Source organism: Podarcis vaucheri (genome assembly GCF_965113315.1).
Source record: "Podarcis vaucheri genome assembly, chromosome: 3".
Lineage (NCBI taxonomy): Eukaryota > Metazoa > Chordata > Lepidosauria > Squamata > Lacertidae > Podarcis > Podarcis vaucheri.
The window spans coordinates 3,137,299-3,163,534 of NC_138761.1; the positions used below are offsets into that span (position 1 = coordinate 3,137,299).

General features: G+C 46.8%; 1 protein-coding gene across 1 annotated transcript; it reads left to right on the forward strand.

Moving 5' to 3' along the window:
* Nucleotides 1–5,655: 5,655 nt before the first annotated feature.
* LOC309529492 (angiopoietin-4-like) lies at nucleotides 5,656–24,088 on the forward strand (the record flags this gene model as incomplete). The annotated part of the gene is given in 7 exon segments (XM_082217758.1): nucleotides 5,656–5,740; nucleotides 5,743–6,143; nucleotides 15,568–15,790; nucleotides 18,758–18,895; nucleotides 19,466–19,682; nucleotides 21,537–21,732; nucleotides 23,702–24,088. Coding segments are annotated over 7 exon segments (1,407 nt in total). The 3' UTR covers nucleotides 23,849–24,088.
* Nucleotides 24,089–26,236: the final 2,148 nt, after the last annotated feature.

Sequence of the window (26,236 nt, forward strand, 5' to 3'; positions counted from 1 at the left end):
TTTATGTGGCTTCCCAATGTGGACATTGTGGGAATGTTCAGGGATGCAGGGGAGGATATATTGTTTAGTTATAGCCTTTCCAACTTGTGTTAACAAGTTCCACAATTTAGCAGAGTAACATCCCCCTTTTTAAACTCACAGCGGATGTGTTTGCTCAGGCTCGCTAAAGCCTCGATAATAACTGTTCTGGTATTTCCCCCTTATTCCTTCATAAAAGATAAGACACGACACAGTCTTCTATAAAAGTATAAAAAGAGTTTATTCACATTCTGTTCACAATTGGATCCCAGAAGGCAGACTTAGCTTAGAAAAGTAACATATACCTGGAAACTATCTCATAAGGAGACAGTCCCTTTGCCCTCTCTGGGCTGAAAGCATCTTTGGCTAAGCAGATGTTGCTTTTTTGATGCACGTAGAGATGGTGGCCAGTCCTATGCTTTTGTTACCTGCACAGGTGAGGCCACGCCCACTTTTAGTCCCATGCAGAGGAAGTCTGTCCCAGCCCAGAAGGAAACAGGAAGTTTACCTGCTGGCTGGACAAACATTCCTCCCCATGTGTGAACATGTTCACTCTAGGAATGTTGTACTTGACTGCTCTTGTGTTTCACATCCCACAGACATCAATGGATGCTTCCCTCAGTCCGTCAGCAAAGGGCAAAGAAGGAGCCACGGACGTCCTCTCATTCACAAATGTGGCCTTGCCTTTAAGGCTCCTCCTTCCCCCACTCCCAGGGAATAAGAACAGCTTGACCCTGGCCAGCCTCCCATGTAATCTCCCGCACGCTGATAAAACTCCTGAAGGTCACGCAGGGCCTCTGCTACTGCCCTCCTTCTTCTGCATCGACTGAGAAGGCCCCTGGATGCTATTTTTAGTGCAGTGATAGGATCAGGTAGAATAAGCCCTGGGAGTCCTCCCTTAAAGCACACTCTGCGTCCCCCAGGCGTGTCGCTTAAGGATCCCGAGAGGCTGGTCCTTTTGCAGGTAAGTTTGGGCTTCTTATTTTCAGGGGTCGTCTTTGTGGGGAGTGAATGCTCTCCTCTCCCCGCTGTGCCCCACATTCTCTCTATGGTCTCTGCATCTGTCCTGACTCAGGGTCTCCTGTCTAAGGTCTGCAGGTGGAGAACACAGCTTGAGTTGGTCTCTAAGCATCCCAGGATGTTGTTTTCCTTTTAGGGAGGATTTCAGAGGGTTGGAAGGGCACCTCAGCTGTCATCTAGTCCACCCCCCTGCAATGCAGGGATCAGAGCTGAAGAATCCCTGACAAATGGTCACCCACCCTCCGTTGAAAAACCTCCAAATAAGGAGAGTCCTTCTGAGAGAGCGGGTTCCACCGTCAAACAGAACTTACCACCAGAAAGTTCTACCTAACGTATAGTCAGAATCATGTTGGTCTCCTCGCTGGCCCAAATGGGACTAATTTAACCAGCTAGTCCTGGTGATCATCTAATGTTTATTGGATGGATTTTCCCCCTAAATTGATTTTTGATTTTATTGTTATTTATGCTTTATACCGTATTTTATGCTGGTTTTTTGTTTGTTTTTTGTTTTTTGTAGCATCAATTAAGTGTTTTAAATTTGTTGTTAGCAGCCCTGAGCTAGGTTTCCTGAACTGAGAAGCTTGGGATATAAATAAAAATATAATAATAATAATTTATTATTTATACCACGCCCATCTGGCTGGGTTTCCCCAGCCACTCTGGGTGGCTTCCAACAAAACACTAAAATACAATAACCTGGTTCCCTGTAACTTGGCTTCTCGCAGTGAGGGAACCATCAGAAGGCCCTCGACGATGGACCTCAGTGTCCGGGCAGAACGATGGGGGTGGAGATGCTCCTTCAGATATACTGGACCAAGGCCGTTTAGGGCTTTAAAGGTCAGCACCAACACTTTGAATTGTTCTTGGAAACGTACTGGGAGCCAATGTAGGTCTTTCCAGACCGGTGTTATTTGGTCTCGGTGGCTGCTCCCAGTCCCCAGTCCCCAGTCTAGCTGCCACATTCTGGATTAGTTGTAGTTTCCAGGTACTTTTCAAAGGCAGCCCCACATAGAGCACATTGCAGTAGTCCAAGCGGGAGATAACCAGAGCACACACCACTCTGAGAAAACAGTCTGTGGGCAGATAGGGTCTCATCCTACGTACCAGATGGAGCTGGTAGACAGCTGCCCTGGACACAGAATTGACCTGCGCCTCCATGGACAGCTGTGAGTCCAAAATGACTCCCAGGCTGCGCACCTGGTCCTTCAGGGGCACAGTTACCCCATTCAGGACCAGGGAGTCCCCCACACCAGCCCGCCCCCTGTCCCCCAAAACAGTACTTCTGTCTTGTCAGGATTCAACCTCAATCCATTGGCCGCCATCCATCCTCCAATCGCCTCCAGACACTCACACAGGTCCTTATTATAATAATTTGAAGCCATTGGTTTGGGAGCTGCCATCTGGAGAGGCAGAAAGCAAGCTCTCTCCATCCTCCATCCAACAGCCCTTGAGATATTTGAAGGTGGGCCCCTAGACGATGATGGCGTTTTCTCAGCTTTGGAAAACACAAGTGAGCTCTCGTAGGTGGGGAATTCACAGAGATGTGGTGAAAAGGTCAGAAGGCTTGCAACAACAGCGTTTCCTCTAAGGAAATGTGTTTTATCGTGACCCACCCGGCTCCAGAAGACAGCTCAGCGTCACAAGTCAACAAAAGAGAATACTAACAATGTGTGTGTGTGCATCACAGTCACATATACAGAGAGGGAGCAACAACACAAACAGCTTGATGGGGTCAAGTGGGGGTGAAGCTTGGGACTCATCCAGTTACAACAAAGGAGATTCTGACTAAACATCAGGAAGACCTTTCTGGTGCTGAGAGCCATTCAGTGGTGGTGGAACAGTCTCCCTCGGGAGGTTATAGACTCTCCTTCCTTGGAGGTTTTTAAGCAGAGGTTGGGTGGTCGTCTGTCATGAATTCTTTAGCTATGATTCCTGTATTGCGGGGGGTTGGACTAGATGACCGTTGGGGTCCCTTCCAACTCAACCATTCTCCGAGTCTCTGATTAATTGCATGTGGTTTTGGTTATCCTTCCTTCCTTCCTTCCTTCCTTCCTTCCTCCCTCCCTCCCTCCCTCCCTCCCTCCCTCCCTTCCTTCCTTTTTTAAAAAATGTTTTTATTAGCAATTTCAACATAACAAATTATCAAAACATATCATATTCATTATTTTTCATAATGAATATCATATTTATTATTTCCCCCCTTCCCCCTCCAACCCCCCCAAGAGACTTCCCTCAGCTCCTCTCTCTGATTTATCAGCACATATTATGCTCTGCATGTTATAAAATTATACATATCATTACCATCTACCATATTATCAACCAATAAATTTGTGTATGTTTATTCAAAACCTGCCAAGGAGTCCAATTTATTTTGTTGTCTTTTTAGATAAATTGTAAAAAGTTCCCATTCTTCCTTAAAGTCACAGTTATCCTTGTCCTGCAATTTGTATGTCAATTTAGCCAACTGTGTAGCTCATCAATTTTTCTTGCCACTGTTCTTTCATTGGGATTTCCTCATTCTTCCAGCCTTGTGCTATCTAGACTCTTGCCACTGTTGTAGCATACATAAATATTTTTTTTTCATTTTCCTTGGCAGGTCTTGTCCTACAATCCCTAAAAAAATGCTTCTGGTTTTTTTACAAATGCCATTTTAAACATTTTTTTCAATTCATTATATATCATTTCCCAATTTTTTAAAAATTTCTCTATATTCCCACCACATATGATAAAAAGTCCCGTCCTTTTCTTTACATTTCCAACATGTGTTTCACCTGGTTTTGTACATTTTTGCTATCTGTACTGGTGTAATATACCATCTATACATCATTTTTATATAATTTTATTTCAAAAGAGAACAATCTGACATAATATACAATTTGAGGACTGGGGGAAATTGTGGAAAGTAAATTTGAAATTTACAGATTGGTTTTGGTTATCCTTTCAAGTCACATTTGCAAAAGAATCCTTTAAAAAATACACACCAAAACTCCCCATTTTGTTGACTTTTTTCCATTCGTGGGTAGAGAAGGCTTGTTGTTTTAATGGGTTGATATCCTGCCTTTCTCTCAAGTTGGGATTTAAGGCAGCTTACAAAGGAGGGACGCGGGTGGTGCTGTGGGTTAAACCACAGAGCCTAGGACTTGCCGATCAGAAGGTCGGCGGTTCGAATCCCCACAATGGGGTGAGCTCCCGTTGCTCGGTCCCTGCTCCTGCCAACCTAGCAGTTCGGAAGCACACCAGTGCAAGTAGATAAATAGGTACTGCTCCGGCGGGAAGGTAAACGGCGAGTCAGACACAGCTGGACCTAATGGTCAGGGGTCCCTTTACCTTTACCTTTACCTTACAAAGGTTTGTAAAATGCAAAGTAAAAGCTGAGAACAGTTAAAACACCGTATTTACTCAAATCTAATGTTCAACCTTTTTTGGCCAAATTACGTTGCAAAAATTAAGGTGCGCATTAGATTTGATGGCGTATTAGACTCGAGTAAACACGGTACACCAGAATGCATTTAGAGGCAGCTGAGTTCACCCCAAGATCTAGCAGTGGAGTGGTCAGCATCATCTGGACCTTAGTCTGAACAAAAAGGTCTTATCCTGCCAGCAGAGGGAATTCCACAATCATATGAAGTTCCAGGACCCAAGGTCCACCAGGCCTATGCAAGCAATTAAGAACACATTGGTGAATGGATGCCTGTCTTTTTAATAGCTTTTATTGTATGGTTTTATAGTTTTATTGCTGTAAATCTCATTGATATAGATAGATAGATAGATAGATAGATGATAGATAGATAGATAGATAGATAGATAGATAGATAGATAGATAGATAGATAGATAGATATAGATAGATGATAGATAGATAGATAATGGCATGACAGTATATAAATGTTCTTACACATAAGCAAATGGTGGGTTTTGAGGAGTAATTCAGAGGAAGGTAGTGCCATGAAGCAATCTCACAAGTGGCTCATGGAGAGACCATGGTCAATATTTTTGACAGTGAAATTTTGGTATCTCTTCCTACCCTTTGCAAAACTAAGGACAATTTGGCAAGGGTGCCTTGAAACTATGCAAAATGTTTCCCCTGTAAAAAAAAAAAATTGTTAGGAAACTGGTTTCCTTTCATTTTCTGCTTTTTTTTTCCAAAAGAAGGAAAGAGAACTACGAAATGCCTAAAACAGTCAGCTGTTTGTGATCGATGCATGAACAGCAGTTTCTGTGAGTTGCCTATTGGGTCCTCCTTTGGGGGCAAACGATTTTCTGGAGGACTTGTCCATGGTGTTGAAATCTTGGTGCCAGGAAACCTCACCTTCGAGCTGTTATCCTCCATGAAAAATGCACCAGTTGCAGGCCATCTGCTCAATTTAATCCAAGGAAACCCTGAGTCTAAGCACACAGCCTCAAGGAGGTTTGGAGAAGACCTTGGGTCCTAGATTGAGCTGGCATTATTCCATCCAAGGAGGAATAACGGAGAGGAGTGGAATTCACTCTCGCCATCCTCTGGACCACATTTCCTGGGTTCTCGAATCGACGCACACCTATAACCTTGCAATCCCGATGGCAGCTCCACATCCAGCCTTAGGCTCTCCCTTGCGGTGGATCACTTCCTTTCCACGCCAATGCAAAGTTTGGGGTTTGCACCAAGGAGACTTCTCCACGCTGGCCACCCTCTGAACAAGTGGCTGTTCCATTGCCAGCTGGCCTGGGCACGATGAAGCTTGGGGTGCCTTCAGGACCCCAAAGGCTGGTGGCACAAACACTCCTCTTCCTGGCTTTCCTGAACCACCGCTCCCTGCAGAGACCCCTGACGGCCGATGGCGAAGGGATGAGCGGAGATGACGGCCACCAAGGGAGCCCTGGACTCATCCAGTGTGGAGAATACAGCAACCAGGTCCTGCCCAATGGCAGGTGCAAGATCATTGCCACCTTGCCGCAACTGGACCAGCAGAGGTGCCCTGACATGTTCCGTTGCACGGACGAGGTCTCCTACTGGCTCCACGAGAACGAGGAGAGGAAGCAACAGATCCTGGAGCTGCGGGAACTCATCTCAGAGCTCCAGGAGGAGCTGAGGAACCATCGTCACCGCATCAAGATTTTGGAGCTTCAGGTGAGTTTCTTTTTTTAAAAAAAATATATATTTTTATTGGTTTTACAAAACTTTTTATAGACAATACAAACAAATAAAAAACAAACAAAAAACAAACAAACATGTATAATTTCATATCCTTTTTTCATAAACCTCACTTCTCTGACTCCCCCAAACCTCCCCTTTCTACATCCCAATTTCCATAATTATTTCAGCAAATCCTAAACTTAATTTTATCAAATTTGTCCCTTATTTATTCTTTTCTTTTACTTAATCTTTTGTCGCTGTAATCTCCTTTTCTTTCTAAAAACCTCAACATTTTAGCATTCATCAATTTTGTAATATTTCTTAAGATAAATTTTGAATTTCTTCCAATCTTCATCCGCCGTCTCTTTCCCCTGATCACGGATTCTGCCGGTCATTTCAGCCAATGTCATATAGTCTATCACCTTCATCTGCCATTCTTCCAGAGTGGGTAGATCTTGAGTCTTCCAATGCTTTGCGATGAGTATTCTTGCTGCTGTAGTAGCGTACTTAAAAAAAGTTCTGTCTTTCTTTGACACCAATTGGCCGACAATGCCCAAGAGAAAGGCCTCTGGTTTCTTAGGGAAAGTACATTTAAGTACCTTTTTCATTTCATTGTATATCATTTCCCAGAAAGCCTTAATCTTCGGGCACGTCCACCAAAGGTGATAGAAAGTACCTTCAGTTTCTTTACACTTCCAACACTTATTGTCAGGCAAGTGATAAATTTTTGCTAGCTTGACTGGGGTCATGTACCACCTATAAATCATTTTCATAATATTTTCCTTTAAGGCATTACATGCCGTAAATTTTATGCCGGTGGTCCACAACCATTCCCAGTCAGCAAACATAATGCAGGTGAGTTTCTTAATGGGGAAAAACATGGGCAGCAACTTAGGTATAGGGAGACTTTGGGGACCATTGGGATGGATCTGTCCCCACTCCCACGTTCCAACTTTAGTGCATGGTTGGGGCAACCCACCTGTCAGTCACATGATGTGATTGTGACATCAGATTCATCCATCCATCAAGACATCCCAAGGCAGCTTACGGAATAAAATACAAGATAGAACACAAGTAAATAATTAAACCAACGCAACAAAATAATGACCACCCCACTTCCCACAGATACATTTAAAGGGCTATAGGGCAGCCTTTCTCAACCTGTGGGTCCCCAGATGTTGTTGAACTACAACTCCCATCACCCCTAGCTAGCAAGGCCAGAGCTCAGGGTTGATGGGATTTGTAGTCCAATCTGGGGACCTACAGGTTGAGAACTGCTGCTATAGGATATTAATCAGCCAAAGGCAGAATAGAGTGGTACTATTACTTCCCTTGACCTTGACCAGGGGTCAGCAAACGTTTTCAGCAGGGGGCCGGTCCACTGTCCCTCAGGCCTCGTTGGGGGCCAGACTATATCTGGGGGTCAGGGAATGAACGAATTCCTATACCCCACAAATAACCCAGAGATGCATTTTAAATAAAAGGGCACTCATGTAAAAATACGCTGATTCCTGGACCGTCCGCTGGCCGGATTGAGAAGGCGATTGGGCCGGATCCGGCCCCCGGGCCTTAGTTTGCCTACCCATGACCTGGACACTATACTTCTGTTGATGCAGCCTAGAATAGAATTAGCGTTTTCTGCTGCTGAGTCACACTGTTGGCTCATGCCAAGCATGTGGTATCCAAACACATTTATTAGAAACAAATCATATAAGAATCTGCTATAGTCAGCTTTTACCATCCCAAAATCATAGAACAGTAAAGTTGGAGTGGATCCTAAGGATCTTCTAGTCCAGCAATGCAGAGATCTCAGCTAAAGAGTCTCTAACAGATGGCCATTTGGCCAAGCTATCATGTCTGTGACAGAATAAATCAGACTTATTAGTGTTCATAAGGTGGCAACAGAATATCACTAGTTAGAGGAAAAATAAAAAAAAAATTCCTTCCAGTAGCACCTTAAAGACCAACTAAGTTAGTTCTTGGTATGAGCTTTCGTGTGCATGCACACTTCTTCAGATATAGTTAGAGGAGATTGCTTGAGGTATTGGAACCCCAGAGCTGAGACCCCATAAGGCAGGCTTCCTCAACCTCGGCCCTCCAGATGTTTTGGGACTACAACTCCCATGATCCCTAGCTAGCAGGACCAGTGGTCAGGGATGATGGGAATTGTAGTCTCAACACATCTGGAGGGCCGAGGTGGAGGAAGCCTGCCATAAGGCAAACAGGAAGCCCAGGTAGGATTGAGAGAGCCTTTATCCAGAAAAAGGGGGTTGTTGTTTAGAATTAAATAACCCTTTTGCTCCTGAGTGGTGGGATTGAGCAGAGGAGGAGAGGACAGACTGCCACCCAGTTTATTTGATTAATCATCTGCTTTCTGATTGATTGATTGATTGATTGATTGATTGATTACGGGTAAATATTTGCACTCTTTCAACAGCTTTTGGCAGTGTCTGGGATTCTGGGATTCTTTAAAACTAGCCTCTGAAACTAAATACATGCTTAACTCAGTACCATTCCAAATTTAATTGTCTCTCTACAATTTAATCAACTTAAAATGTGTACTTGTATTCAATGTAGCAGTAAGCAACTCGTTCCATTCGTGTAAGGATTTCTGCTGGTGCAATGGCATTTTCCCCCTCCCAGTCCTCCAGGCACCCTCTAAATCTGTTCCGGGGTCTTCCCCAATGCTCTGGAGCAGATTTGGGGTGCAATGGGGAGGGAGGAGTCTGTCAAAACAAATGCATCAGTTGCCCCCCTTAGTCTGCCATCCTCACACCACTTACTTGGGAGCAAGCCCTTTCCTGTTCAACAGGACTTAACTTCCAAGTAGGCAAGTTTAGGATGGGACTGTTAGTTGATTAATCTACCAAATAAAAATAGCTTCCCTATTTATTTATTTTTTGTTTCGCTCCTGGATGTAAGAAGAGAACAGATTGTGCTTTAATATTTGCATAACTGGAGGTTATGTAAATGAAAAAAGATATAGAGAATTGAGTAAGAGAAAGGATGGCTGTTCTCCTGGTATGAATTACAGAAGGAAGGGAGATTTGGCCCCTTAGGAAGAAACAATATTTTCTTATTATTAAGACTCATAAATCTTTGCCATCCGACGGAGCTCAGAATTTGTTTACTGGAACCATTCTGCAATTTTGCGTCCATCACCTGCACAAATCTGGTTGCTCCTCTCTGAGGATGAGAGCACCTACACTCCTGGTATTAATTAGTTGATCACCATGATGCTTTAACTTTGATTAACATTAGTAGCAACCCAAAAATGTGGCAGCAAGGTACTGCATCATGCAGTTTACAAAACCAACAAGCAGTAAATAGCAAGAGAAAGAAACGGCGACACAGCAATACAAATCAAGACATCCATATTTCCTTAGGTGGTACGAATGGATGGTGTACATTGAGCATCTAAGCCTGGAGTTTAGTAAATAAAATCCCCATGGCTGACATAAAAGCATTTTGAATAATAATAATAATAATAATAATAATAATAATAATAATTTATTATTTATACCCCGCCCATCTGGCTGGGTTTCCCCAGCCACTCTAGGTGGCTTCCAACAAAATATTAAAATACAGTGGTCTGTTAAACATTAAAAGCTTCCCTAAACAGGGCCGCCTTCAGAGCATGGACCACTCTGGTGAGACAGTCTGTGGGCAGGTAGGGTCTCAGCCTACGTACCAGATGGAGCTGGTAGACAGCTGCCCTGGACACAGAACTGACCTGCGCCTCCATGGACAGCTGTGAGTCCAAAATGACTCCCAGGCTGCACACCTGGTCCTTCAGGGGCAGTTACCCCATTCAGGACCAGGGAGTCCTCCACACCCGCCTGCCTCCTGTCCCCCGAAAACAGTACTTCTGTCTTGTCAGGATTCAACTTCAATCCATTAACTGCCATCCATCCTCCAACCACCTCCAGTCCTCCACACACACCCCTGGAAACACGCAGCATGTGTGCGATTTCCCCTCGCAATAGACAATGTCCGCAAGTTATTATACCACCAAGCCAAAAGCAGATTTTGGTTCAAGGTTTCCCATTGTGGGCTATTGAAATCCCAGCTGCAGCTAAGCACCCATGTCATAAATTCTTCAGCTGTTGTCTTGCTAAACATCAGGAAGAACTTTGTGGTGGCAAGAACTGTTTGACAGGGAAATGGTCTCCCTTGGGAAGTTGTGGACTCATCTTCCTTGGAGGTCTTTAAGCAGAGGTTGGAGGGCCACCTGTCATGGATGCTTTAGCTGAGATGCCTCCATCGCCGGGGTTGGTCTAGATGACCCCAGGACCCCTTCCAACTCTAATAATACATTTTATTTATACCCCGCCCTCCCCGGCCAGAGCCAGGCTCAGGGCAGCTAGCACCATTAAAATTACAGTAAAAACATAATGGGGGGGACCAATTTACCGTATTTTTCGAACTGGCAGAAATGACTGGCAGAATCCGAGATCAGGGAGAAGAGGTGGTGGAAGAAGACTGGAAGAAATTTAAAGACTACCTGCAGAAATACAGTAAAATTAATGAATGTTGAAGGGATGTTGGATTGAAAATAAGTGGTATTGGTAAAAAGATTAACAAGAATATGTAAATACGGATTGACAATGGTTTGAAATATATAGTTATAATAGGTTAAGATAATAAGTAAAGATAAATGATAGAGGGTAAGGATTTGCTGAACTAACTATGTGAACTGGAATACAAAAAAGGGGGTGTGAGGAGGTCAGGAAATAAGTAAATGAAATATAAGACATGAAAATATTGATTTTTTGTTAACTTTGTTTTCTTTTTTACTCTTTATGTATTTTGTTTTTGTATTTTTGTATTTCTTTGTTTCTTATTATTGTTACGTTTTTCTTATTTCCTATTTTTAATTTTGTGACTTGTCATTGTCTGAAAACTTTTAATAAATATCATTTTAAAAAAACAAAACAATTTACCTTATTTTTCGCTCTATAGGACGCACGTTTCCCCCTCCAAATATGAAGGGGAAATATGTGTGCATCCTATGGAGCGAATGCAGGCTCCTTGGCTTCAACGATAGCAACGGGAAGCCTCCGAAGTGCAGAGGAAGAGCTCCCCCCCCCGCACCCCGGAGGCTTCACGTTGCTTTCGCTGAAGCCGCCTGAAGCCCCCGGAGCGCAGGGAACTCCCGCTGCGCTCCGGGGGCTTCAGGCAGCTATCCACAAGCCTTCGGAGCGCAGCAGGAGTTCCCTCTGCACTCCGGGGGCTTCAGGCAGCTATCCGCAAGCCTTCGGAGCGCAGCAGGAGTTCCCTCTGCACTCCGGGGGCTTCAGGCAGCTATCCGCAAGCCTTCGGAGCGCAGCAGGAGTTCCCTCTGCACTCCGGGGGCTTCAGGCAGCTATCCGCAAGCCTTCGGAGCGCAGCAGGAGTTCCCTCTGCACTCCGGGGGCTTCAGGCAGCTATCCGCAAGCCTTCGGAGCGCAGCAGGAGTTCCCTCTGCACTCCGGGGGCTTCAGGCAGCTATCCGCAAGCCTTCGGAGCGCAGCAGGAGTTCCCTCTGCACTCCGGGGGCTTCAGGCAGCTATCCGCAAGCCTTCGGAGCGCAGCAGGAGTTCCCTCTGCACTCCGGGGGCTTCAGGCAGCTATCCGCAAGCCTTCGGAGCGCAGCAGGAGTTCCCTCTGCACTCCGGGGGCTTCAGGCAGCTATCCGCAAGCCTTCGGAGCGCAGCAGGAGTTCCCTCTGCACTCCGGGGGCTTCAGGCAGCTATCCGCAAGCCTTCGGAGCGCAGCAGGAGTTCCCTCTGCACTCCGGGGGCTTCAGGCAGCTATCCGCAAGCCTTCGGAGCGCAGCAGGAGTTCCCTCTGCACTCCGGGGGCTTCAGGCAGCTATCCGCAAGCCTTCGGAGCGCAGCAGGAGTTCCCTCTGCACTCCGGGGGCTTCAGGCAGCTATCCGCAAGCCTTCGGAGCGTTCCCGCTGTGATCCGGAGGCTTGCGGATAGCCGCCTGAAGAGCGAGAGGGGTCGTGCACACCAATCCCTCTTGCTCTCCAGGCTTCGCTTCACTTCGTTTCTCCTCCCACTTTGCTGAAGGGGCGCTGCGCAGAGAGGGGGAGATTTTTTTTCCCCTGTTCTCCTCCTCCTATGGTCCGGTGTGTCCTATAGAGCGAAAAATACAGGTTAAAATGCAATTTAAAATGCAGCCTCATTTTTAAAGTAGCCCATAGATCAGAACCATAAGGGGAGGGAAATATAAGGGTCAGACTGAGTCCAAACCAAAGGCCAGGCGGAACAGCTCTGTCTTGCAGGCCCTGCGGAAAGATATCAAGTCCCACAGGGCCCTAGTCTCTTGGGACAGAGCGTTCCACCACGTCGGGGCCAGCACCAAAAAGGCCCTGGCTCTAGTTGAGACCAAGCTAACCACCTTGCAACCTCCAAAGTGTTGTCATTTGTGGACCTTAAGGTCCTCCGCAGGGCATACCAGGAGAGGCAGTCCTGTAGGTACGAGGGTCCTAGGCCGCATAGGGCTTTAAAGGTCAAAACCAGCACCTTAAACCTGACCTTGCACTCCACTGGGAGCCAGTGCAGTTGGTAAAGCACTGGATGAATGTAATCCCATGGCGAGGACCCCGTAAGGAGTCCTTACATTTCTATGATTCCATGATTCACATATTCAGGAATGACAGCTGTGGGGTAACCTGAACAAGTGATTTAGTTATTTTGGATATTTATTTTAGATACTCCTGGGAACAGAAGTATGAAACCTGGGGGCATCCCAGTCAAAAATGGAGGGAAACCCCCCAGAGCCCAGAGCCCCACCTGCGATGACTGCAATGCAGTATGAGAACACCTGCACAGGTGTACCATGACCATAATAGCAATAACATAAATAAATCTGAGCTCGGTTTCCTGATGATGTCTCTGGCGCATGCCCCACTGCCAGGACAGGGACGCCTTGGCTCCCATAGTAGCTCAGCTAAGAGATAAATCAATTTCATTTCCTGTTAGTCTGCATGTTGTGGGAGCAATGGATTTTAGAAGCAATCCAGTAGGAGATCTCCTGGAAATCACAGAAGGGGAGAGACCACTTGTGCTCACTGTGGGCTTCCCACAGGCATCTAGTTGGCCGCTGTGAGGCCAGGATGCCTGGAGTAGGTGGTCCACGGGCCTGATCCACCAGGCTTTCCTCATGTTTTTGTCTTCCTGCATGAGCCCCACTGCAGAGGGGCTCCTACTCGAAAGGAGCTTCAAGAAGGAGAACCTCACTGAATTGTTTGCCCCGCGTTGGTTCACGTCCCTGGGCTGGGTTTCATACCAAGCGTGCTCTCCCTTTATCCAACACATGTTTGCTTATTTCTCTGCTGAGCTTCCCGCTGCCACAAAGTGCCTCCGTGCGAGATGAGAGGATCACAAGTTCTCTTTGTTTAATTCTCTACAGAGGGTCCTTGCCCTTTGCCAGATAAGCTTCTCTTGGGGGGGTTGGCTAATGACAGATGAGCCAGAGATCTCAATCACACCAGAGCCATTAGCTCTTAAGGGGTTTGGCCGCACAACTCTTGTACATTTTGTGTGTGTGTGTGTTAGGAATGTGCAACATGGACCGCCTTATAGTGCAATACAGCCCTCTTCAGGGAAGTTTTTAATGTGCGACATTTTAATGTATTTTTAATCTTTGTTGGAAGCCACCCAGAGTGGCTGGGGAAAGCCTGCCAGATGGGCGGGGTACAAATAATATATTATTATTATTATTATTATTATTATTATTATTATTATTATTATTATTATTCCCCAGCACAATGTTTCCTCAGCAAGCTTGCCCACTGCATTTTGCCCATCCTTTAGCAGAGGTCAGCAAACTTTTTCAGCAGGAGGCCGGTCCACTGTCCTTCAGATCTTGTGGGGGGCCGGACTATATTTTTTTGGGGGGGGGGAATTAATGAACGAATTCCTATGCCCCTCAAATAACCCAGAGATGCATTTTAAATAAAAGGACACATTCTACTCATGTAAAAACAAGCTGATTCTCGGACCGCCCGCAGGCCAGATTTAGAAGGCGATTGGGCCGGATCCAGCCCCCGGGTCTTTGGTTGCCTACCCATGCTTTAAAGCATCAGTAGAAAAGGGCATTCTTATAATCCTACTATTGTAGAGTTAGAAGGGACCCAGAGGATTATCTAGACCAACCCCTTGCAATGGCGGAAAATTTAGCCATCCCACATGGGGGTCGAATCCTCACCCTTGGTATTATCAGCACCATACTCTAACCAACTAACCTATCCAGACCATTCTTGTTTGTTTGTTTGTTTGTTTGTTTGTGAGTTTTTGGGACCTCACTCTTCAGCCAGAAAGGCTCCCAGTGCAGGTTGCATACAATAGGGACACAGGTGGAGCTGTGGTCTAAACCACTGAGCCTCTTGGGCTTGCCGATCAGAAGGTCGGCAGTTTGAATCCCCGCGATGGGTTGAGCTCCTGTTGCTGTGTCCCAGCTCCTGCCTACCTAGCAGTTCAAAAGCACACCAGCGCAAGTGGATAAATAGGTACCGCTCCAGCGGGAAGGTAAATGGCGTTTCCGTATGCTCTGGCTTCTGTCACGGTGTTCCGTTGCACCAGAAGCAGTTTTATCATGCTGGCCACATGTCCCGGAAAACTGTCTGTGGACAAACACTAGTTCCCTCGGCCTGAAAGCAGGACGAGTGCCGCAACCCCATTGTTTGACTGGACTTAACTGCCCAGGGGGCCTTTACCGGCATACAACCAGTTAAACAAGGCAGTCCCTGCCCCACAGGCTTACAATTGGGGGGGGGGACACAACACAAAAGGGGAAAGACACAGGGAAAGAAGAGGAACAACAAACTTCAATATTGGGCACCAATTTCTAAAAAGTTGTTCCTCTATTGACCAGTTGGCCCAGTTCAGGAGGTGGGTAGGGGGTGATGTTTATTTCTGGAGCATCTCATCCCACTCTTGAATGTTTTGCTTGTCCTTCTCTATCTATCTATCATCTATCTATCTATCTATCATCTATCTATCTATCAATCATCTTATTAATTTTTTACATATCATGCCCAACAATCATATAACATATATTCTTATCTTATACAATGTTTTGGACTTCCATCAACTGCATCTGAAGGTTTTGTCAATCTTTATCACTCAATCTACATTTCTTAATTTCCCTATTACTTTTAATTGTCCTTAACTAATAACTCTCTTCATAAATGCAATATTTCGCATGATCCTCCTTACAAAACATCTCGCAGTCCTACTGGTGTAACCCGTTTATTACAATTGCTTTACAAATAGTTCCAATATTTACTCCAGTCCTCTGAGAATCTCTGGTCCCGCAGGTTTCAGATTCCTTCCTGTCATCTTATCCAATTCTGCACAGTCCATTAATTCCACTGTCCTTCTTTATTCCACGCCACCTGCCGGGCCCCATCCTGCTGCTGCGAAGCATGAAGAGAAGTCCAGCCGCAACGCCACCGTGGAGCAGCGGGTTCAGGAGCTGGAGCAGCACTACCAGGAGGCCAGCACCCTACAGCACATTCAGGCCACGCTGCTGTACGACATGCAAGCCCAGGTCCACAATGTCTCCCTGCTGATGGACTGGGTGCGGCACAACCCAGGCTGCCTGGTCCCGGTGGAGATGAGGCTCCAGCACGAGATGCACTACCCAGGTGAGTCCCCACGGAAGAGCCAAGATTCGGGTTCGAGTCCCACGTTGGCCAAAAGACTCCTGCCTGCAGAGGTTTGGGCTAGATGACCCTTGGGGTCAGGGCCGAATTTAGCTCTGAAGGTGCTGAAGGTAATGGGGCCCTTTATGTGTCCAGCTGTGCTTTGCCAACAACAGATTGTCGCTGTTTTTCGTGTTGAATATGGGGCGCGGGTGGCGCTGTGGGTTAAACCATAGAACCTAGGACTTGCCGATCAGAAGGTTGGCGGTTCGAATCCCCGTGACGGGGTGAGCTCCCGTTGCTCGGTCCCTGCTCCTGCCAACCTAGCAGTTCGAAAGCACGTCAAAGTGCAAGTAGACAAATAGGTACCACTCCGGCGGGAAGGTAAACGGCATTTCCGTGTGCTGCTCTGGTTCGCCAGAAGCGGCTTAGTCCTGCTGGCCACATGACCCGGAAGCTGTACGCCGGCTCCCTCGGCCAATAAAGCGAGATGAGCGCCGCAACCCCAGAGTCAGCCACGATTGGACCTAATGGTCAGGGGCCCCTTTACCTTTGCCTTTGCCTTTTCCTTGATCATGCATTGATTTCCTCACTTGCCCAATCCCATCCTGAGCCTTCATTTGGCACCTCCTCTGTATTCTGTGGGGCATCCCTGCCCCCTTTTGTCTCCTGGTCCTCTCCCCACCCTAAGATCCCAAAGGAAATGCCCTTAGTGGTGTTTGTGATGCTGTTCCTTCGGTTGAGGGCTTTGTTTTTTTTAATTAATATTTTATTAAGTTTTATCAATAAAGTAATTCAGAAAAAAGTACAAAAACAGAAAAATACAAAATCACAAAATACAAAAATACAAACATTAAACACAAAAGAAAAAAGAAAAGAAAAAAGAAACCACATAAAAACAAAACTCCCTCTTTTTAAAAAAAAAATCTCATCTTTAGTTAACTTATTCTCCTGACTTCCTCACGCCTCCCTTTTTTGTATCCCTTTTTTAAAAATTTGGTTCAGCAAATTCATATCCAATTTAACTTATCTATTATCAATCCCATCTTACATTTTACCTTGTTGCTAGAACCCCTTCAGTTCATTTCAACGTCATCAGCATTCAAAAGTTTTACAATGTTTCTGTAAATAAATTTTAAATTTCCTCCAATCTTCTTCCACCAGCTCTTCTCCCTGGTCTCGGATTCTGCCAGTCATTTCCGCCGTTTCCATGTAGCCTATTAGTTGCATTTGCCATTCTTCCAGGGTGGGTAGATCTTGTGTCCTTCGGTTGACCCCATAACAACAACCAGGTTGACGGAGCCCTTCCCATCTATCCTCCAACTGGGATTATCTGATAAAGACTTTCACCCACTAGCCCAAATCCAGCCTGAGTCCCTGACGTAGGCGAAGGGAAAAGCACGCCTCTGGGCTAGCAATCCTTTAAGCCGGCCAGTTCTGGATGCCGTGTGCTCGCTGTCCCCCTGGCTTTAAGCGGGATGTAGACCAGGTCAGTCCGCTTCTGATCCCACTGCACACCGAGGCTACGTAAGCAGAGTCACCTCGGTTGCCCCTGGGCCAAAGGGAGAGGCATTTTGCAGCAAGAAGAGGGACTCTGGTCACTGTGCTTGGGTGGGGTTCAATCACATGCCAGTGTGGAGAAGGAGAAGAAGAGTTTGGATTTGATATCCCGCTTTATCACTACCCAAAGGAGTCTCAAAGCGGCTAACATTCTCCTTTCCCTTCCTCCCCCACAACAAACACTCTGTGAGGTGAGTGGGGCTGAGAGACTTCAGAGAAGTGTGTCTAGCCCAAGGTCACCCAGCAGCTGCATGTGGAGGAGCGGAGACGTGAACCCGGTTCCCCAGATTACGAGTCCACCGCTCTTAACCACCACACCACACTGGCTCTCGGAAGAAGAGGGCAAGAAGAGGGACTCTGGTCAATGTGCTTGGGTGGGGTCCAATCACATGCCAGTGTGGAGCTAGGGCTGCTGTAAGTCTGGGATTTCCCAGACATATACGGGATTCGTCCGTTGGAAATAGTGTCTGGGTGGAATTTCAGGAAATCAGTAAAAATGTCCGGGAAAACACAGGTGTATGGCAACCCATGTTGGAAGTGTTGCTTTTTTGGTGAATTTCCTTAAGAATACAGTCATACCTCATTTTACGTTACATTCTTTCAGGTTACATCCCGCGGAGACCCAGAAGTATCGGAAAGGGTTACTTCCGGGTTTCACAGCTCGCGCATGCGCAGACGCGCAAAGTGACATCGCGTGCATGCTCAGAAGTGACGAATCGCAACCTGTGCATGCGCAGACGTGCCACTGTGGGTTGCGCTCTTTTCATGTTGCGAATGGGCCTCCGAAACGGATCCCGTTTGCAACCAGAGGAACCACTGTATATCAAAAACTTCATTTTTTTGGAGATTTCACAAAAAGAGGGAGGGAGGGAGGGAGGGAGGGAAGGAAGGAAGGAAGGAAGGAAGGAAGGAAGGAAGGAAGGAAGGAAGGACTCAACAGCTCCCCTCCCCCCCCAAAAAAAGAAGCTCAACAACTGTCACAAGAGACTAGGGCCCTGCGGGACCTGACATCTTTCCGCAGGGCCTGCAAGACAGAGTTGTTCCACCAGGCCTTTGGTCAGGGCGCAGCCTGACTCCCTCCTCTGGCAACCTGCACAGAACTTTGCTTAACGGTTGCCATTAATTTGATTTTAATTAATTTTTATAATGGAATGTTTTTAGAATATTGGATTGTTTGATTGTTTGATTATTTGATTGTTGTTAGCCGCCCTGAGCCCGGCTTCGGCTGGGGAGTGCGGGATATAAATAAAATTTATTCTTATTCTTATTCTTATTTTTTGTCCGGATTTTCACTTCTTGAAATACGACAACCCTAGGTGGAACAATTAAAGTCAGTTTGTTATTATGGGTTTGCGGGCTCAGTCCAGATGATGCCTTGAAATGGTTTTTCTCTCCCTTCCTCCCCGGCAGATGTGAAGCATGCCAAGAACTGCCCCATTGATTGTGCCTCCATATACTACAACGGGGTCCGTCGGTCGGGCGTCTACAGCATCATGCCATCCGATGGAGGTCTGCCCATTGAAGTGCTGTGCGAGATGGATGTGGAAGGTATGAAAGGAGGCAATGGGAGTGGGTCCTCCGTGGTGTTTCCTTACATGTTGAGGTGCTTGGGTCAGACGCTGCTTCGTGACTGGACTTAACTGTCAGGGGTCCTTTCGGTAAAGGTAAAGGGACCCCTGACTATTAGGCTCAGTCGTGACTGACTCTGGGGTTGTGGCGCTCATCTCACTTCATTGGCCGAGGGAGCTTCCGGGTCATGTGGCCAGCATGACTAAGCCGCTTCTGGTGAACCAGAGCAGCGCACAGAAATTCCGTTTACCTTCCCGCCAGAGCAGTACCTATTGATCTACTTGCACTTTGACGTGCTTTCGAACTGCTAGGTTGGCAGGAGCAGGTACCGAGCAACGGGAGCTCACCCCGTTGTGGGGATTCGAACCACCGACCTTCTGATCAGCAAGTCCTAGGCTCTGTGGTTTAACCCACAGCACCACCCACGTCCTTCAGGGGTCCTTTACCTTTAAATCTTCCAAACGGGGTGGGAGAAGTTCAGATCAGGGTGTGTGTTTTTTCAGTTGGATTGTCAGTTCAATGACATTTCTCGCCGCAATTGTGTGGCAGGTGGAGGCTGGACTGTCATCCAGCGGCGTCAGGATGGCACGGTCAATTTCAACCGGACGTGGAACGAGTACAAAGATGGCTTTGGGGAATTGAACAGTGAATTCTGGATGGGCAACGAAAACATTCACAAGATCACCAGCCAAGGGGACTACTCTCTCCGCATCGACCTGGAAGATTGGAACAATAAGCACAAACATGCCTTTTACCAGCTGTTCAGGTAGGTCTTCAGGTGAGAGGGCATCTGGGTTGCTGCCCAGCAAAACACGATAATACGATAATCTTTATTGCCATTGTCCCATACAGAACAACGAAATTGAAAAATCTATATAAGACATTCAAAACCCAACAAGCCTGCTACCCCAGCTATCCCTGCCCGGTTAGCCCCCTAAAAACTCTGATACAGTGGTACCTCGCAAGACGAAAGAGTTTTTCGTTTTTTGAGTTGCTTCGCAAGACGAATTTCCCTATGGGCTTGCTTTGCAAGTTTGTTTCCTTTTTCTTAAAACCGCTTGAAGAGGTGCAGTTGCGACTTGACCGTTCTTTGTCAAGACGAAAAAACTCGCAGAACGAATTAATTTCATCTTGCGAGGCACCACTGTACCCCATTTTTAAATACAATATACTCCCATAGAGACTCCTTACATGGCATTTAAAACCAAAATTGCATTTGGATAGAAACTGTTTCTCAGGCGGCTAGTCCTAGTCTTTATAACCCTGTACCTTCTTCCAGAAGGCAGAAGCTGAAAGAGATCATTTCTGGGGTGCGCACTATCCTGCACTATCTCTGCAGCTTTCTTATGGCACCTGGAAGCGTAGATTTGATCCAAGGTGGGAAGAGTGCACCCAATTATTCTCTCCGCAGTCTTTACAACCCTGGACAGCCTTGCTTTTTCCCCTGACCGTGCAGCTCTCAAACCACACACATAGGCCATAAGTTAATACACTCTCCACAGTACACCACCCATATTTTAGATGCTTTCCTCTATCCAAAGCACCCTCTTGTTGAACTGCCCCCTCCCATCAGCCCCAAGAGCCAGCATGCCCAATGGTCAGGGATTTGTTTTATTCATTTATTTCATGACCTATTCCTACACCGCTTTATTGTTAAAACAAAAAACCAAGCGGTTTACAAAAAAAGATAAAACCATAAAATTATCAATTGGGGGGAAATAGCAGGAAAATTTTTAAACTTTCTAAACATCTGCTTATTATTATTTTTTAATGGATAAATAAATAAAATCATTTAAATTTACACCCCACCCTTTAGGAGCAGGGACTGCGCAATGGGAGCTCACCCCATCGCGGGGATTCAAACCGCCCACCTTCTGATCGGCAAGTCCCAGGCTCTGTGGTTTAACCCACAGCGCCACCCGCGTCCTATACACATGTTTTAATGAGGAAATAGATAATACGCCATCTGCAGGAGGCCCTCGCCTGCAGAGTGCAGAGGTTAGGAAACAAGAAGCCCACAGACAGCGTTCCTTTCAATTTCCACAAAACCACCTCCCCTCTGAAGTTGCCCCGGCTCAGGAGCGACAACTTAGAAGCCCACTCTGAGATGCTCTCAGAAACCTTCCGTGTTGCAGACACAAGATCTTCCCACTTTGGAAGAATGGCAGATGAAGGTGATTGACTACATGGAATTAGCCGAAATGACTGGCAGAATCCGAGACCAGGGAGAAGAGTCGGTGAAAGAAGACTGGAAGAAATTTAAAGACTATTTAAAGAAATATTGTAAAATTAATGAATGTTAGAAGGATGTTGGATAGAAACTAAGTGGTTTCCAGCTGTAATGATTTAGGAGATGTGGGGGAAAAAAGATTCACAGATGGGTAAAAGTTTAATGGTAAGGATTTGCTGAACTAACAAACTGAATTGGAATACAAGGAGGGGAAGTGTGAGGAGGTCTGAGGAAATAAGTGTACGGAAGTTATGTTATTGAAAATTAATGTGTGTTTTTAATTGTTTTTTATTTTGTATGTTTATTTTTCTTTTTTTGTTATATCTTAAAAACTTTCAATAAATATCTTGTAAAAAAAACAAAACAGAAACCTTCCGTGTTGCCTTGCAGCATCGAGAACGAGGTGAATTACTACCGCCTGCATGTGGAGGGCTTCAGTGGGACGGTGGAGGATTCCTTCGCCTGGTACCACAACAAGAGGAGTTTCAGCACGCCCGACTCGGGGAATATCTGTGCCGCCATCTCCCACGGAGGCTGGTGGTACCACCAATGCTTCTTCTCCAACCTCAACGGCGTTTACTACAAAGTAAGTCAGGCCACTGAGGTGGCCTCAGCAGCCCACATGCCCTCTCGGGTTTTCATTTTAATTTCAGCTTCAAGCAAACTTGTGAGTGGGTGGGTGTAATATACTAAAAATTGCTAAATTTATATGCTAAATTTACAGTCATACCTCAGGTTGCGTCTGCTTCAGGTTACGTGTTTTTGTGATACGCCCTGCAGCAACCTGGAAGTACCAGAACGTGTTACTTCCGGGTTTCGCCGCTCGCGCACGTGCAGAAGCGCTAATTCGCGCCACGTGCATGAACAGAAGTGACACTTCGGCTTGTGTCAGTTCCGTGTTACAGACGGGCCTCCGGAATGGATCCTGTCCGTAACACGAGATTCCACTGTACAGTGGTACCTTGGGTTACAGACACTTCAGGTTACAGACTCCACTCACCCAGAATAGTACCTCAGGTTAAGAACTTTGCTTCAGGATGAGAACAGAAATCGTGCTCTGGGGGTGCAGTGGCAGCAGGAGACCCCATTAGCTAAAGTGGTGCTTCAGGTTAAGAACAGTTTCAGGTTAAGAACAGACCTGTGGAACGAATTAAGTACTTAAACTGAGGTACCACTGTATATGCTAAAGCTATTACAGTGGTGCCCCGCAAGACGAACGCCTTGCAAGATGGAAAACCCGCTAGACGAAAGGGTTTCCGTTTTGGAGGCGCTTCGCAAAACGAATTTCCCTATGGGCTTCCTTCGCAAGACGAAAGCCCATAGGGAAATCTCCGGGACAGCGGGGAAGCGCAGCGCGTCTTCCCCACTGTCCTCGGACCTCCTCCGAAGGCTGGTGGTGGGGAGAAAAGCCCTTCTCCCCGCGCCAGCCTTCGGATGGCTGTCCTGAAGACTTGCGGTGGGAGGAGGGTTTTCCTTCCCACCGCCAACATTCAGAATGCTGTTCTGAATGTTGGCGGTGGGGAGGAAAAACCCTCCTCCCACCGCAAGCCCCGGGAACAGAGGAGAAGCGCTGCGCCCCTTCCCCTCTGTTCCCGTACCTGTCCTGAAGGCTTGCAGTGGGGAGAAAAGCCCTTCTCCGCACCGCCAGCCTGGCAAGCGGTTTCCATAGGAACGCATTAATTGATTTTCAATGCATTCCTATGGGAAACCGTGCTTCACAAGACGAAAAACTCGCAAGAAGAAAAAACTTGCGGAACGAATTAATTTCGTCTTGCGAGGCACCACTGTATTGGTCATCTGCATACTATCCCTTGCTTTTTCCTGTAGGACTAATTGCAGTCGTTAACAGTTGTCAATAGGTTTACCATACCCATTGAGTCAATCACCCATCTCCCACTACCTTTCTGAGAAAAACCCCACCCCACCCTCCCACTAATAATAATAATAATAATAATTTATTTATACCCCAGCCACTCTGGGCGGCTTCCAACAAAATATTAAAATACAGTGGTCTGTTAAACATTAAAAGCTTCCCTAAAGAGGGATGCCTTCAGATGTCTTCTAAAAGTCAGATAGTTGTTTTTCTCTTTGACATCTGGTGGGAGGGCGTTCCACAGGGCGGGTGCCACCACCGAGAAGGCCTTCTGCCTGTTTCCCTGTAACTTGGCTTCTCGCAGGGAGGGAACCGCCAGAAGGCCCTCTTTGGAGCTGGACCTCAATGTCCGGACAGAACGATGGGGGTGGAGTATACCTTCAGGTATACTGGGCTAAGGCCATTTAGGGCTTTAAAAGTCAGCACCAACACCAGAATGCTCACGGTTTTCATGGAAATGCAAAAAAAACTAGTAAGCATAAACTGACGCAGAAATGAGAAACAGAGATTGGTAGAATCATCCACCCTTAATTTAGAGGGCCTCCGGTTCTCCCACCCCACATTAAGCTCTAGGTGTCACACTTCCACATCTGGTTTTAGCAAAAGGGTGCAAATTTACCCTCTGTTCTCTTCCCCAACTCTCTCCCTCTCTCCTCTCCTCCCGTGTTGCCCATATGCACAGGGTGGAAGATACTCTCTGAAAAACCGCAAGATTCTTGGCCCCGACGGAGTAGTCTGGTACACGTGGAAGGACACCGATTATTACTCCCTCAAGAAAGTCACCATGATGATCCGCCCCCGCACATTCCGTCCCCACCTCTCCCCATGAAGGAACCCGGGATCTCTTTCTCATCAAATCACAGCTGGGCGATGGATGACCCTGGACAACTGCATCGCAGTCCACCAGCCCATCCTGAGGCATGGCCCCTCACGCCAGTCGGTCTGTCGCGTGGACAATGCAAAGAGCAGTGGGCAGAATCCGACCCTCGGGCACTTTCGCCCAGGGGGTGTGCATTCTGGCAGCAAGGCTAGCTTGACGAACGAGGGGTGCTTGGTGCTCTCCCTAAATGTGGACGCTTTGGTGGCTGCGAGCTGTGGAGATGGCAGCCCAGTGGAAGTCATGGCTTCTTGAAGAATGGCTGCGTCCAGCTCTTTGTCAGAATGAAACAGGCTACAAAAAGGAAACCAACGAAATGAGTTTGGAATATCAGTATATTTTATGAAGACTGATGGATGCCAGCTTGGAGCAGTGCAGTGCTGCCCTCTGTTGGAAGAAGCTGGGCTTTGCTGGACCTCGAAGTCCCTCTTTCGCTTCATGTTTCCGACATTCTGACATCTTGCCTGTTCAGCCTTGAGGATTCGCCATCGCCACCTGCTGCCATTCCAAAGGAACTGCTTTGCAAATTGAAGCTTTCCTTGTTTGCCCTGGCAGTTTGGGGGCATATTTCTGCAGTGTATCACAGAGACCCCTTGCGACAGGGACCTATATCTCTTTCAAGCTGAACTGTTTAGCGTAGTTGGGAGAAGAGGAGGAGAAAAGAGACAGCTTTTGCTTATTTCGTAAAACTCATACACTGCTTGATTTGTAAAATCAAAACCCTCAAGATCTTTAAAATGGGGGAAAGGGCCTTTTTGCTTTCCTGACCTGGTGCTATAGGTGCTTTTCTGCAAAGACTCGGTCCTTCCTTGGAATGGGTTAACTGAAAAACGAGAGACTTGTATTTTCAGAATTCCTGAAAGCAGAAGCTGGAATATTATCCATGCCCTGCTTCTGCCCACTGTAGAGGGGACCCTTCGGTTTGGAGTCGGGGGGGGGGAGGTAGGATAGACTGCAAAATCATAGCTGCCGGGGCAACTTCAGAAAAGCTTGAGGGAGCTGAGAGCAACATCTGCAGCAGACATCTGCAGCAGAGAGGTGCAATTTCTCCAGCCAGGTCTTTTGGCGGAATCTATCTCCCATAAGGTCACACAACTTCTTCAAAGTGGTCTTGCCAACCAACTGCTAACTTCATAGCTGTCAACCGTCCCTTATTTGGCGGGAAACTCCCTTATCCCAGTGCCGTGTCCCGCTGCTGTCCCTTATTGATGATGTCCCTTAAATTTCCCGGGTTTCAAAGGAAGCAGCTCCTCTCCCTGCCTCCCTGCCAGCCAGGGAGGAGGGAGGCTCCAACTGGGTTGCTTGGCTGCGTTGCTCACCCAATAAGGAGTCTAAGAACGACTGGGGGGTGGAGCTTGCATGCCTTGTGCCGATCAAATTGGCCGTGTTGCCTGGGGACTCTCCTTTGCTCAGCGCTTCCCAGCGGAGAGGTGACAGTGGTTTTCCTTGCTGCATCCCCTTTGCCGGGTTGCTGCGCTATGGGAACCACCGCTTGAGGCTTCGTTTGGCTGCTGGCTGGGCTTTCTGCCTTTGGCTTGGAGGGGCTCAGAAGTCGAACATACCTGCGCCCACAAAATCCCTTATTTTGGCTGCTGATCCCTTATTTTTGAGGCTGCTGGTCCCTTTATTTTCAAATCTGTAAGTTGACAGCTATGCCTAACTGGGAAAAGACCTCAGAGTGGGGTTTGGGGGTAGAGGTGTCAGAAAGAGGATAGGCTTGCAAGGGATGCCAAGTAAACATTGGGGGGGGGGGGAGATCATTGTGGAAGAATTGTAGAGCTGATGTCAAAGCTTTGTCCAAATCTTACCTGAATAAACGTCTTATGTGTTTTGAAGAACCTTTGCATGGCATTAACAACCTGCTTGTGGCCAGATTTCACAGGGAACCTGGCCTGAGGCACAAGCACCACAGCCCTGTGGGAATGTTGTGGGTAGCAGGAGGGGATATATTGATTAAATATTATCTTTCCTAACTCACGCTAGTGAGCTTATTCATGCAGCAGAGTACATTCCCCTTTTTACACAGCAGGAAGCTAGTTGCAGATTTGAATATCTTAAGTTCTACTATTCCTGGTAAGACCCCTTTGATTCCCTCCTAAAACAATAAAGACACAACAGTCTTCTTTTAAAAGTTGTAAGAAGTTTACTCACATTCAGCTCACAGTTGGATCCCTGAAGGCAAAGAGGCTTTAGCTTAGAGTTACAGAAGAGGGTTTGAGTTCATCCCATATGGGAACTGATCCCACATGCAGTCCAAGAGAAGGAAAGGCATCGAAAGAGAGAAAGGTGGCTGCGTGACTGGACCTTTTGTGTGGCCTGGATGGGTCATGCCCACCTACC